Here is a 14,744-nt window from a genome sequence, read left to right as displayed (position 1 = left end):
CAAGATAGCAACTTTTTTTGTTTATTGTACAACACATCGATAAAGCAACAAAATCTCAGGCAACCAGCTTACAATGGCAATCATTTACGACTACGCACATTTAGATTTTTTAAAGAATGCTGTATCATTATCATTCAGACTTAATTAACCTAGTTTTATCATGATAAAGTAGCTGGTAGTTCGTACCCATATATTAATTTCAAACTACGATAAAACCTTGAGAACTATATGCAACCAATTATACACTGTGGTTTCTATTTGACTATGCATCGGTTTTATTTTTTAATATTTTTTAAGTAAATCTGGTGGATTGGGGTTTGGTTGAGTCCTCGTCACCTGCAAGAAAGACCCCTTGAGAAGTTCCCACTGCGATGTCATTCTTAAATCGACCTTGAATTGTTCACAAACTTTCTTCAGTGTTGGATACAGGAGTTCCAGAGTACCATGGTCCAAAGTAGGGAACATGTGGTGAAGGGCATGGTCTCCGAAGTTAGTCAGGACCAAGAAATGGGATCCTGTGATGTCTACACGATCCATTATGGCGTCCAGTTGGCTTAAGCCCCAATCGTAGTCACTGTCAGATCTACAAAGTGAAAATTAGAAAAGTTTTAATTACAATTGTAACTTATTGAGTGTTTTTGTCTCTTCATGAAGTAATAAATTGTAACCCAAAATTTTCACTTAACGAGTAAGCTAAAAACTAATACTGTTGCTAATTATTTAGGTTTATAGATTAAAACGGATTAAAACTTGGTTATAGGCAACATCTTTAACACTGCAAGGAATATCGTACAATAGAAAGTTCTGGAGTTGGAAGAGAGCATAACATACGCTGTGTGGTTGGCATCACTGATGATATTTTGTTATGTTTTGTTAATCCTAAAGTGAAGTCGTTGAAATGTTATACACAACGTACACACTATTAGGTTGGTAGTTTATGGATTGGAATGGAGAGAACATAGCACAGAGTTTATTTTACCAGAGGTTAAGTTTAAACCTCCTCAACAGGTATCATTAATATATTAAGTAATTATTAAGTATTATTAACGATTTTCTAAGCAGAAATCTTAAATTTTGACAGTCCCTTCTACCGGAATAATTTTTAAATTCACTGTTCATGGTAGGATTTTTAACCGTTCCAATTTTTAGTGACAATGTATTTAAAATTCTGGAAGTTTTTATTGAAATTGTTATATTATTCACACGTCATTAACTTCTCAGTTCTCGTTCCACACAATTATAGCATTTAAAGTAAACTAATCTTATTCCTTGATCCATTTGGAAAAAATGGCCTTGAAAATTATCATCATGGACTCATATTAAAAAGTGGAATTCTGTCCACGATGTGGTCTTTGTGAACTTATTTTGATTTAATCGATAACTGGAATTAATACATAATTTATTTTTTGTTGTTTAAAATTATTGATAGAATGTAGCATATTTGGAGTTTGCTTGTTTCTTCCCTTGTACTTAATCACAATATTTATTGTGTTATCGTCAAAATTCAGGAAATTTGAACTTAATAGGAGCCGGAGTGACGAAACCACAAACTCAAATTGAGAGTTTTTCTCGCCTTGTCATTGTTCATATGAATGTTTATCTGTAATGCCAGATTTTCACCGTCAGTGAATCAGGTCGTCTAGTTACTTGCTTTGCTAGGATGGAGGTAAGACACAGGAATGGGAGTGTTTAATCGCACGTAGGGTGTTGTAGCTGTGATTAATGCAAACAGACATTAATGAGAAAATAGCCTTTGAGCCGCTGTCGCTGTGTATCACCACCCTGGGGAGTTTTTCTTTCAAAAATATCTTAAAAAACATCTAATTTTAATTTTCTCTTTCCAGTTGTTACTTAAAGAATTTTCAAGCATTTTAATCAAGAAAATACAAATATATCAGACAGTTGTTTTGAGAAAAGCAAAAATATATAATAATAATAACAGTGAATCGCTTTTAGAGAATTTTTATTTCCTAAGTGTAAGCTAAAATAGTTTATTCCTCTGTTCTGGAGAGAGAAAAGTTGTTGAACCAGGCTGTACGGAACTTACAAATTGATACAAATTTTGAACATCAAATATTTAAACACGTAAAGAAAAAAAGAAAAATCGTTATTAAAGTAAGTGGTTGGTAATACACTAATACTTTGAAATAAATTTAAATATGAACAATCAAACAGGAAAAAACAACGATGAGTGAAAAGCATGGTAACGTATAGTGACAGCGGTACGAAGGGCGTCATCTCGTAAAGGTCTGTTTGCCCTAACCACGGCTAGAGCAAGCGATGTGCGTTTAAACACTCGCATTCCTCGCAAAGGCGGCAGCCAGCTAGACGGTCTGATTCACTGAAACCGGAGAAATCCGGCTTTGCAGATAAATATTCACGTGAACAATGTTAAAGAGAAAAATTCTAAGCCTGAGTGTGTGGTCCCGTTATTCCGCTTCTGTCACGCAACCTGTGCGTTAATTTGGGTAAAAGTTAAAATCTCCTACATTTTGACTATAGCAAACTGAGTAGCAACATTACAAGAAATGAAACAAGTAAAATTTAATTATGTTACACTCAATGAAAAATGAGGTCAAATTATGCATTAATTCAAATTAATGATAAAACCAAAATTAATTCATCAATACTACATCGTCGTGGACTCAATAAATTCCAGTAACACATAAAACAAAGCACAAAACACATATGAAGTAAACACAACAAGGTACATACTAAATGCTGTCAAAATCATAGTAATAATTCGAGAATAAATGTTCAAATTCAAGGTGTGGGAAAATAATTAGGATTAAAAAAATGCACCTGCTATTTTGAGGGAACGATTATAATAATTTAACTCATGATAATTCTCCAGGTCCTTTCTCTCAAAATAGGTCAACCCTTGAAATTATGTAGTTTATTTGCAGTAAAAGAACTATTATATTATAAATCTCAAATGAGAAGTTTTGAAGTGTGAATAATGTGATAGCTTAAGTAAAGACATTTAGATTTTAGATATATTTAACAAAATGTGTTAAGCCTGAATAGTGTTTTTACGGGATTATTTTAGTTAAATTGTATTAAAACAATGCGTACAATAAAACAAAAAAAACACATACTTATTGATGAATTCTACAAAGTTTCACAACATTTTAAACTGGAAAATCGCTAATTAACTGGCCTTTCATTAATTACACTAGTGTCGAATGCGATTCATTTTAAACAATTGCGGAATGCGTTCAGATGCAAGTGATGGACCCCAAGGTTGGAAAAGTACCGATAAGTAAAATACAAAATATATGGAGGACACAAAACGTTTATTCCTCCACAGACAAAAAAAAAAGAAAAAAAAAAGCGGTGACTAAGTTGCGCAGGTTGAAGATCTCTTAGTTCTCAGCTACAAAAAAAAACTTATCTAACTTGGAATGAATTTTATAAAAACAAAAAAAATCTGAATTAAAGTAACTGAATGCAAATACTCAAGTTATCACAGACGTGTGGAGGCGAATTAAAATTATGGCAGTCAATAAGAGAACTAAATTTTAATAAAACTCCATGCAGAGCGCCTCCTTGTGAATGCCTATGACTCCATAGTTGAGGAGGCACCCAGGTCGTTATAAGAGTGTGGCAATCGAACTATATCATTTTCATTTCAGAACATAGCAAATACCCACAGGTGGTGTTGTAGCATGAGCCGAGTTTGGGGCTCCAGGTTGCGGCTGTTCTCCCACCACGACGGTGATTTTATTCTATCGGCAAGTACATGCCGCCCAGTACCCCTCTATCTAACGAAGAAACGTGCCGCGCTAACAGTCCGTTACGGTGGCAATCTCGTGGTTATAAATCTTGGCTGCCAGCCCGACTAGGAACCGCGCCCTTCGCTTCTGCCACGTGTTTCTGTGTAGTTTACCCCAATTCTCTTTTAAATGTTCACTTTCTATAACTCTGATATTAACCTACAACCGAATAAGTGTTTAAGTTTCAAAAGAGCAATAAACAACATTTAAACTCGCCATACACTCTCGCGAATTTTTAAACAGCAAAGAATTCTTGTCTGAGATTAAGATTGGACCTCAGGCAATTTATATGATGAAAACATTCATCAACAAAATATTTACGAGGTCAAAAAACTAGCAAAGATTTATAAAAACCAAAAAAAGTATGGTGTGAAATCAGATTTATGCAGACAAAAAAATTACGTGAGGTTAGGAACTGCAGAGCATGAAAATTTACATTCAATTTAAATTATACAGCGAAGAAAATTACTGAGGCTAAAATTATGAGAAGAATTGCAAAGCTAACAAAATTACATGGAGCTAATATTTTCCACACGTTAATATCGATTCAAAGAAAAAATTGACATTATTATTATTATTAATATTATTATTATTGGTTATGTTGGCCAACAGGTGTGAACCCAATTACAGACCAACAATAAAATTGCAAACATAATCAACAGCTAATTAATTACTGCTTTACTCAGATAAGAATAGTTAAGCAATTCAAACGCAGGTATAATATTAAATTTATCTATTGTATGCAGAAAAACAAAGGGACAGGTAGAAAGAGAAATGGGAGAGCCAGAAAGAGGAGAAATATTATTATTTTTATCTAAATATATCAAAGGAATTCTGAAGTAGGTTATATTGATTACACATCTCATAAATAGGAGAGTATTTTTCTATATTAAGACGAGGTGTTCGCAGATAAAAACAGGGGTGAGAACGAGCAGACGATCTAGGAACGAAGAACGATAATTTGCTGAGAAGATCAGAACAGTCAATATCAAAATTTATTAACTTTTTAAGAAAGATTAACAAAGCCTTTATTCGTCTTGTATTCAGATCCTCCAACTCAAATCTTGAAAGAAGTGCCGAATGAGGAGATCCTCTGGCTGGGTAAACACCATCCTCCCTATATGCCAAGTATTTTAGAAAACGACGCTGAACTTTTTCCACTGCCTGGATATGACATTGTGTAAACGGTGACCATACTATACTAGCATACTCCAGCTTCGATCGAACATAAGCAAAATATAAAACTCGCATGCAACCAATGTCCTTAAAATTCCTGCTGCATCTAATAATAAAGCCTAGTGACTTTAGGGCTTTTGAACACATGTTGCTAATATGATTCTCAAATGTCAATTTGGAATTAAAGAAGACTCCTAAATCATAATGTGTCTCCACTCTGGTTATAAGTGAATTGCTTAAGCTATAATTAAACATTATTTGCATGCTTTTATTAGTGATGGACAAGATTTTGCATTTACTGTAATTTACAGGAAGGAAATGGGAAGAACTATAGCTTAGAAAAATATCAAGATCATTCTGCAAAATAATACAATCTTCAACTGATGTAATTTGTCTGTAAATTTTTAAGTCATCAGCATAAATTAAAACATTTGACTTAATGTTCTTAACGATATCATTGATGTATATGACAAACAACAGAGGTCCCAATACTGAGCCTTGAGGCACACCAGAGGGTACAACAGTAATTATCGACTCATGACCTTGATATTTGAAACGCTGTAATCTACTACACAAATAAGAACCAATTAGCTTAATGAGAGAATCAGAAAAGCCAAAGTTACACAATTTTGCTAACAGGATATTATGATTAAGTTTGTCAAAAGCTTTAGAATAATCGGTGTAAACTACATCAACCTGAAGTTTTGCATCAAGTTGGTCAGCTGCAAACTGCGTAAAAGCACACAAATTTGTAACAGTAGACCGGCCAATGACAAATCCATGCTGAGAATCACTAATTAAACTGCGAATATTGAAAAAGAAAGATTTATGCAACACCGTTTCAAAGATCTTGGCGAAGTTACATATCAAAGATATAGGTCTGTAATTTTCCACAGCAGTTCGTTCGCCACATTTAAATACGGGAGAAATTATGGACAATTTCCATACATCAGGGAAAGTGCACGTCTTTAAGATTAGATTAAATAATATGGAAAGAGGATAAGCCAACACAGCTGCACAATCTGACAATAAGAAAGCAGGAATATTGTCATGACCCGATGTATTATTCGCTTTTATTTGCTTAAGAGCACAAAGGACCTCGGATTCAGAAATAGATGTTAAGTTGAAACTTGTGTTTGAAGCTCCGTCAAGAAAATTATCAATATTATCAATATTACAAGTATTATAGTTGCTAGAAAAATGTTCTGCAAAGGCATTAACGATGTCAACAGGTTTTGTTAATAACTTATCAGAGTACATCATCTGCGAAGGAATGGCATTAGAACTATTTAAATTATTAACGTAAGACCAAAACCTGCGAGGTTCAAACTTGATTTTAGCTTCAAGATTAGATGTGTAGTTGACAAAAGCAGCTTTTATATCCCGTTTAAGTTCAGATCTAACTCTTTTAAAACGACTATATGTTCCCACACTTTTCCTTAATCTGAAATTACGAAGCAGCCTCCATTTAAGTTTTAAATTGCTGATGATTGCAGCCGTGAACCAAGGAGGAAAAGATGATTTCCGTAAGCGATGGGTTTTCGGAACATGCAATTCAAGTGCCATGTTAATCTGATCATAAAAAAGAGAGCAAGCCTGATTGACATCATTAATGTTATTAAGGAACTCCCAATTGGAATCTGTCAAATATTTATATAAACCAGGATAATCAGCTCTTCGAAAATTCCACTGTTTATGAGCAGATCTATTATTATTTATGGATTTCTGTCTTGGTTTCTGCCGCTTTATAGTGATCAAAAGGGATGGGTGATGAAGATCCTCATTAACCAGAGAATCAGAAGCCTTTTCATCTAAACAGTGGAATCCTGAAATCACTAAATCGAGACACCGCCCATTAGCATTGATGATATTGTTAAACTGTCGGTAATCACAAAAATACAAAAAGTTATATAAAGATGACAGAGGACTATTACCCGTTACAAAACCAGATAAACTGTATTGATAATAATTAGAAATATTAAAATCCCCAATTAGGAGAACTCGCTGATTATATAATTCAGTTGTGGCAGAGATTAAATGAAATAACAATTCATATTCCTCGACATTGGCTTTAGGTTGTATGTAAATTACGAAAATATAGATAATGAAACTGGCTGCAGAACATTTGACACAAACTAAATCCGTGAATTGCAACGATCCAAATCCTCGAGACTGTAAATCTATCTGAGATACTGTATATTCACAAGTAGCAGCTAACAGGACGCCTCCCCCTTTTGAAACATTCATTTTTTCAAAGTTCCTATCAGATCTAATAACTTGGAAATGATCTGGACAAAATTCAGAGTCAAAAATCGAAGAGCTAAGCCAAGTCTCCGTAATGCAGACAAAATCAAAATCACAACAAATCATTGAATTACGTAAGTCAACCAGTTTGGAATTTAAACCTCTAGCATTTTGATAGTAAACTAGAATATTAGGAGAGCGAGTATGAGAAGAAGAATATACAGATACTGATCGTGTAGAAGAAGTCAGGGAAGCGTTGATGTTAATGTGTGAAGCTAAGCTTTCCCAGGAAGAACTTAAATCCTGATTTGTTGTGAAGAAGAAAGGTACATCCTCGGATAATATGGAAGTTGATTGCTATGCCGATAGTCGAAAGAGATCTTGTTTTATTTTGTTGATGGCCGTGTTATATGCATGACAACTATCGCGGTCCCATGCAGCATGATCGGTATTAATAAGCTCAGAAGTACCAGTACCTTTTATGTTTTTACAATTAATACAGCAAAGAGTCTCTGCTTTACACTCACTTAACTCATGCTTATCAGTACAACGAGGACAACATAAATTATTTTTGCAGTATTTAGACGAATGATTGAAACCATTGCACTTAAAACAGCGGGAAATATCGATACCACAAAAAATTGAACAGCTATTTAAACCAATTAAGCAATGACCAATGCTAACCGCTTTTTTATAAGTGGGAATATCTACTTCGATAACTGCTTGGAAGCGATCAGACTTATTTTTTACAGGAGAGTATTTTAATAACTTGTATTCGTTACTGTTATCAAAGATAAATTCATTCTGTTTAGTCAAATAATTTATAACACTGTCTTTATCAACATCATCAGATAAACCAGCTATTCTAATTCGAGGACGCAGCGTTTTAATTTCGCGAATATCATAGGCAGAAGAAAGTTTATTTTTCGCTAATTGTGTAAATCGCTTAACATCATCACAACCTAGTAGCACACAGCCATCTTTAAGGTTCTTCACTTTACCAATGTTAACCGAAGATTCAACAGGGTCCACGCTAGTCATAATATCAGACTTAGTTTTGTTAACTGTTTGAGTCTTATCCTTTGGTTTGATAATAACAGTTTGCTGAGAATTTTTAGCGATAGCCTCAGCATAAGACGTTTTAGTGGTCACATCAATAGGTGTTAAATTATTTTCAGTAACTGGACGAGAATGTGAATCTTTGGTTAATTTTACGACTTCATTGCGTAGTTGAGAATTCTCCAAGCATAGATTACGAATTTCTGTTTGTAAAATATCAATTTTATCCACGAAAGGCTGCAATTCACTTTTAACAATGCCTGCCACTAATTCTCTAAACTGGTCAGTGGAGAGGTACCAACCTTGCCTATCCAAAGAAACTGTATTACCAGATTTAATGCAAACTCCAGAGATCACACCAGGTTTCGATTTACAAGATGTACAACAAAAGCTAGTAAGGAGTCCTGCATCCTGCATATTATCAAATGCAGTATCTGATACACCAGCGCATGAAACGTGATAATTATGGGAACAATCTTTACAGGAGATGTAATTATCCGTACGTCCGATTGTACGCAAACATTTATGACACTTGACCGCCATTAGGTGATAATTTGCAAATAGCCAAATATAAAGCAACAACTAGAAAAATAAAGAAAACACCGCCTCCACAAGGGAGGCAGTGAAAAACACAAATCAGCGCCTATCTATTATGCAGAATGTAAAAACAAGTGATTAAAATATACTACTAGGTCACTGCAGATAATAAACCTGACAATTTTCGCTAATTTACCACAAACCCTTTAACTTATGGATGCACTAATCCCCCAAGAGGATCAGACCTTTCATTCTTGTACAATGAACCAAAAATTTAGAATAGTTTCACTGAAAAACCACTATAAAACCAATCAATTACGACGAGCTCACAGCACACACCACAGCGTGATGTGACATGATATTAAATTATGCCACACTTTATCAACGATTCAAATGAAGAATTTACATGACGTTAAATTATGCCCCGCTTTATCAGCGATTCACACAAAGAATTTACCTGATGTTAAATTATGCCATATTTTATCAACGACTCAAACAAAGAATTTACATTATGTTAAATTATGCCACACTTTATCAGCGATTCACATAAAGAATTTACATTATGTGAAATTATGCCTTGATTCCAGTGACTGGTTAGTTAAAAAACATTTAGCTTTGAGAGTTTATATCGTGGACTGTCCCTACCTTATCCCAAACAAACACATGATAAATAAACACAAGCTGCATCCCTCGTTGCGAGAAATCTGTCTCCGTAATGTGATGATGATAATTGTCTAAGGGGAAAAATTTTAATCCCCCCGTCTCTCAGTCCACGATATTATGAATTCTACCGCACTTTCCACGATCCTTTTCTCAGAGTGGGACCACGTTAGGTTGATTTAACTGCCGTAAATGAACTATTAACAAACTTGTGTGAGGAATCAGGAAGTGTTATAATGTAACACTTGAGTGTAAGCATCCAGAAACCTTATTTATTACTTGATAAACATCTAGGGTGAGTCCTGACTACGTGAATTGCATGAAATCTCGTAGCAAGTGCTTTATCTGAACAATCCCATGACTGTTAAATCATGTTAGAACCAGTTAACGACTAAAGTCCTAACATGAACTGTGAATTTACAAGCAATAAAACAAATTTACACCACGCGTTGGCGTCCTTCGAAAATTCGCGTATTTCCGCTTGGAAAAACAACAATAATTAGCTACGCTTGTGCTGGAAACTGTGACGTCGTCGTAGATAACGATTAATTTTCGTTAACCAAAGGCTTCCCCCTTTTTTTAACTACTAAACCAACTAAACTTAAGACCTGACCTGATCTGACCTGACCTGACCTTATCGCGTCCTCTCACTCACAACAAACAATAGTGACGCTAAGCAATAAATTCCCTAGGAGAGCTAACAACTATCAGAAAAGAGCTAAAGTTGCACATGGTTGCCTTTGTTTAACGATTTTCTTCATTACATTTTTTTTTCAATTCAAATTTTTCAAATGCGATTTCGAGCCGTTGTTTTCTTTTCAGCGCGAAATTTTAATTTTAAACGTATTTACACAACACCAAAACAAGAAATGACGCACAAAAAAGGAAGTCAAATTAAGGGTAAATTTTTTACGCTATTCTCGCAGACAAACTAAAATATGGGTGATTGCCTACGCTATTGAAAAATTTTTTTCTCAGCGAAAAATTTAATTATTCAAATCAGGACACCACATTACGCTTTTCGTGTTGTCACAGAAATATCTTTTTCATATTTTTGAAACTTCCTTATAATTAAGACTGCGTAGATAACGAAATATTACCAAGTTTGTTTATAAAACTCTAATAAATAACTCTAAATAACTTTAATGAAAAATGTTCGAGCAACTCGGTGAGCTGGTGCTGAAAAATTAAAAAACAATTCTGCCGTCCTGTTAGACGATTATTTATTTGACAGATAAACACGTTAGTACTTCATATATTATGGTTTTCATATCAACGGTGGCAACTAAGCAGCGTATGTCAAGGTCCACTATAACTCAAAAAGTGTTCAATCTCAAGGTACAACAATTATTATTACTACATTAAATATTATTAAATTCATATTAATTTGAAATCACAATGAATTCTTTTCATTTCATGTATTCGGAATAATATAATATGAAAACAAAATTCCAAGGTAAAAAATTCGAAACACTGTGGTGACCGCATTTGAATCAAATTTTCGCGGTGAAATTAATTAACATCGGCGCGAAATCACATTTGAATAATTTGAATTTGAGAAAAATAACAATAAAAAAAATCGTTAAACATAGGCAACCATGTGCACGTTAGCGATTTGTGGATAGTTGGTAGCTCGTTAGGGGATGTTTTAGTTAGAGGGTGGTAGAGTAGACAAGATAGCGGCATGGTATTAAATTAGTTGGTTTGGTAGTTAATAAAAGGGAGGAAGCCTCTGTTTAACGAAAATTAATCGTAACAATGGCGCTCAGTTTTCCCCAACCCGCGCAGCTAATTCTTGCGGCTTTCTAATCGGAAAAAGTGCTAATTTTCGACCGACGCTGCACCTGCTGTAAATTTGTTTTATTGTTTGTAAATTCACCGATCAGGTTAGAATTTATTCGTTAACTGGTTCTAACACAACGTAACAGACATTTACTAGGAGGTTTCATGAAATTCACTTACGGGCCAATTTCAAGTTGGTTTGCAATTAATTGCAAGCTGCGTTGCTATGGTAACCTCGCAAAAATATAATGGTTTGTATTAAGAGTTCTACGAGATCACCATAGCAACGGCGCTTGCAGTTAATTGTAAACCAACTTGAAATTGGCCCGTTAGTCAGATTCAGAACGTTGAATTGATTTTATTCCAAGTCATTCAAAGTTTTTTTTTTGAACCTGATTGTCAAAGTCACATTTATGACAGCTGCCATCGTCTCAAACCATCAACACGTTTGAACTGATCTAGTAGCAGGAATCCCAATAATTCACAATTGCCACCACAAAAATTTGCTTCAAATATAAATAGTCACTCGGTACTTTAGGTTGCATACTTTCTTGATACCATAAAAAATTATGCATTTGTATTGTATTTTTTTTAAGATCGTCTTGTAATAATAATTTAAATCTTTTCTGTAATAACATTCAGGCAACCTACCTTGGCGCATCCCCATCATGGAAAATATCCGGATGATGATGGGCAGCATTGTATCCAACTGCCGAGAAATGGAAACTCCCAACCAAAATGATGACCGTCCACATCCACAAAGTGGCCAACAGTGACTGATCGCCAAATACATACATCGCTAACGGTAGCGTATATGGTACCCAGTCGTACCACTGGATTAGATGGGTGTCACCCTTTATAATATAAACAACCCTTTTCAGAAAATTGACATGGAACGCAATAATCCAGTATATGGGGAAGAGCACGTAGTACCCATACTTAGCGAGTGCGGGCTTTTCATGAGGGAGGAATGGTATTATGGGTTCATTCATGGTAATTTCCATATCGTCTATAGTATTCGTGTGAAGATGGTGGCTGAGCACGTGGCTGATCCTCCATTCTCTGTGAAGAAAGATATGACATTTTTAGCAAATCGTGTGCAAATTGTCGACTGATAGTCACTGACCCGCAGTGTGATTTTCCACTATTTTGTTTTGATTTTTGGTGTTATCGGAATTAATTTCGTGTTTTATTTTTGTTTTAGAAGATTGGCGCCGCAGCGATATCGTAAAAACGTTGTTCAATTGGGTGTATAAGTACCTTATTAACTAGCCTTGAGCATGTGTTATGAAATAGTAAATAAAAATATTTGGTGTTAAAGAATGAATCTAAGATATAAAAACATTTAATTAGCTAATTTCATTCAAAATAATGGGCAATAAAATAGATACTACTCGTTACATAACAGAGAAATTATATTTATCGTACCAACTGATATGGCTACTGTGATTTCAAATACAGGAATATGTATGGAGTAAAATGGTGCAAAAGTGGATGTTAGCGTTAGCAAAAATTGAGAAATCAAAAGAAACTTAAGAAAAACGAAATAAGCAAAACGCCAAATTCGGGTCGGAAAAAAGTGTGAATGTAAAGAAAATTTGGACAAAACACAAAGAGTAGAATAAAGGATCGGAAATTGTGCTTATATTGTTAGTGTTCTGTGAACAAATACTTTGAGAGTAAAAAAATGTAATATCTATACTCATTGCAAACAGAGATATTTTTGTTAAATTATGTTTCCGTTATGCAAGAGTTAGACTGTTAAATAATGTTTTGGTCACGAGCAATTGTGTAAAAAACCCAACTGGAGCGTATTGAATTAATTAGTATTAATTTATGACAAATTACCGTTCCTTTACGCTAATTAATTCCAGCACGTGCAGTATCTGTTAAACCGAATCACTAAATCAATCTATGGAAAGCTATTCATTGTCTTCACCAGCTGTTTACATAATCGTATCACAACACTATACATAATTTATCAATTAAATTAACCCATCGACTTACCTTGTCTGCATAAGGGAAAAGTTAAAATAAAGCATCCTGTAGTTATCCTTCTTGTGGAAATAATTGTGGGCGGCAATCGTCAAACACCCAAGGAAGAGACCCCCCAGGACTGCAATCTTATAGCTCCAAAAACTGTTTGCAATAATAGCAAAAACAAACGTCCCAGCTAGAAGAAAATCCGTGAAAACAGCCGAAGTGTTAACCGGTTGTTTGGGCAAAGTCTTCAAAACTTCCATAACTTCTCCTTTCAGCGTCCTGTAAAAACCGTCATCTTTGAAAGTAAACGGTGAGTTCCTTTTGGACCGGGCATTGCGTACGAAGTGTTTTTCTAGTTGCTGTTCGGGGAGCTTAGTAAGGTGGTGTACCTCAAACGCCTCGGTTATGTCAGTTCCCTAAGAAAAGCTCAGAAATGACCGGATCAGAGTACGAGTCAAACTTACTTTCGTGAGTTCTAGCCATTCGGACCCCCCTGGATGGTTTTTGAGAAACTTGCTTAAGTCGTAGAGTTTGTCGTGGACCCGCCATAAGCCCTCAGCTCCGTCCGTTTCGTGCTTGTCTTTCAACCATAAGGTGCCATTTTGGGCGGGACTGCGATTTGGGGGCGGTTTGATTTTGAGGGTTGAAACGGCTACGGTTTCTGACCTTGGAGGCATTTTGATTAATGGCAAGAATTTTCTCTTAGCTCTTAAATAATGTGGAACTGGAGATAACCTTTGGTTGTTTTAATACTATTAATATGTTTTCTTTGTGTGATATTACTTATTATATCGGAGCATTTAGATTTTGCGTGTTAGTTTTGTTTGGACGTACCTTATCGACAAATAAATAATAAATAAGGGGAGTGATAACAGAGAAGATGCATTTGGTTAAGCAATTTACATGGTTGTTGAAGGTTTAATCTGTTGATATGAATGTGGGTTAATGTTTCAGTATCGATATTTTTGTGTATTATGGGTTGTCTAAGCATGACGTACATTTTTTGAAGTCAGATTTGCAGAGGTTGAAGGTAAAAAGTGCTGTTATATGGATGTTTGGGATACCATAGACGTTGTCTTTAGGACCACAGCATTCTAGAAAATTACATTTGAAAAATGTAACTTACAAATCAAATACCCTGTATATTTGAAAATGCATAATGCACGTGATGGTATTTAAATTTTGAACTTTAGACTTGGTATCAGCATCTTATAATCTTTCTTTTTTACTATTTTAATTATAACTTCATTGTTTTAACCTACTTTAACTTTTTATAAAATTTATTAATATAAATTTATTAATATAAATTTTATGCATTGTGTGGGGACCAGATTTGAATTTTTCGAGAATAAATGTTCAAATTCAAGGTGTAAATAGGATTAAAAAATACACCTCCTATTTTGAGGGCACGATTATAATAATTTAACTCATGATAATTCTCCAGGTCCTTTCTCTCAAAATGGGTCAACGCTTGAGATTAGTTTATTTGCCATAAATGAACTATTGTACATCTCAAATGACAAGTTT

The 14,744-nt window shown here is 34.7% G+C and overlaps 1 protein-coding gene across 1 annotated transcript; it reads right to left on the bottom strand.

The window, feature by feature from the left end:
• Window positions 1-7: 7 nt before the first annotated feature.
• On the bottom strand, window positions 8-13,952 carry LOC135123493 (cytochrome b5-related protein-like). Its single transcript, XM_064048192.1, has 4 exons — window positions 13,682-13,952; window positions 13,242-13,633; window positions 11,886-12,296; window positions 8-583 (listed from the first exon to the last, which is right to left on the bottom strand). The coding sequence occupies exons 1-4, from the start codon at window positions 13,892-13,894 to the stop codon at window positions 283-285; spliced, it is 1,317 nt and encodes a 438-aa protein (XP_063904262.1). The 5' UTR covers window positions 13,895-13,952; the 3' UTR covers window positions 8-282.
• Between the last annotated feature and the right edge of the window lie 792 nt (window positions 13,953-14,744).

Source organism: Zophobas morio, unplaced genomic scaffold (genome assembly GCF_036711695.1).
Source record: "Zophobas morio isolate AGI-343-1 ecotype UQ-CSIRO unplaced genomic scaffold, CSIRO_AGI_Zmor_V1 ptg000006l, whole genome shotgun sequence".
In the NCBI taxonomy this organism is placed as follows: Eukaryota; Metazoa; Arthropoda; class Insecta; order Coleoptera; family Tenebrionidae; genus Zophobas; species Zophobas morio.
Note: the sequence above shows the minus strand (reverse complement) of the source record. Positions and strands in the feature narration are given on the sequence as shown.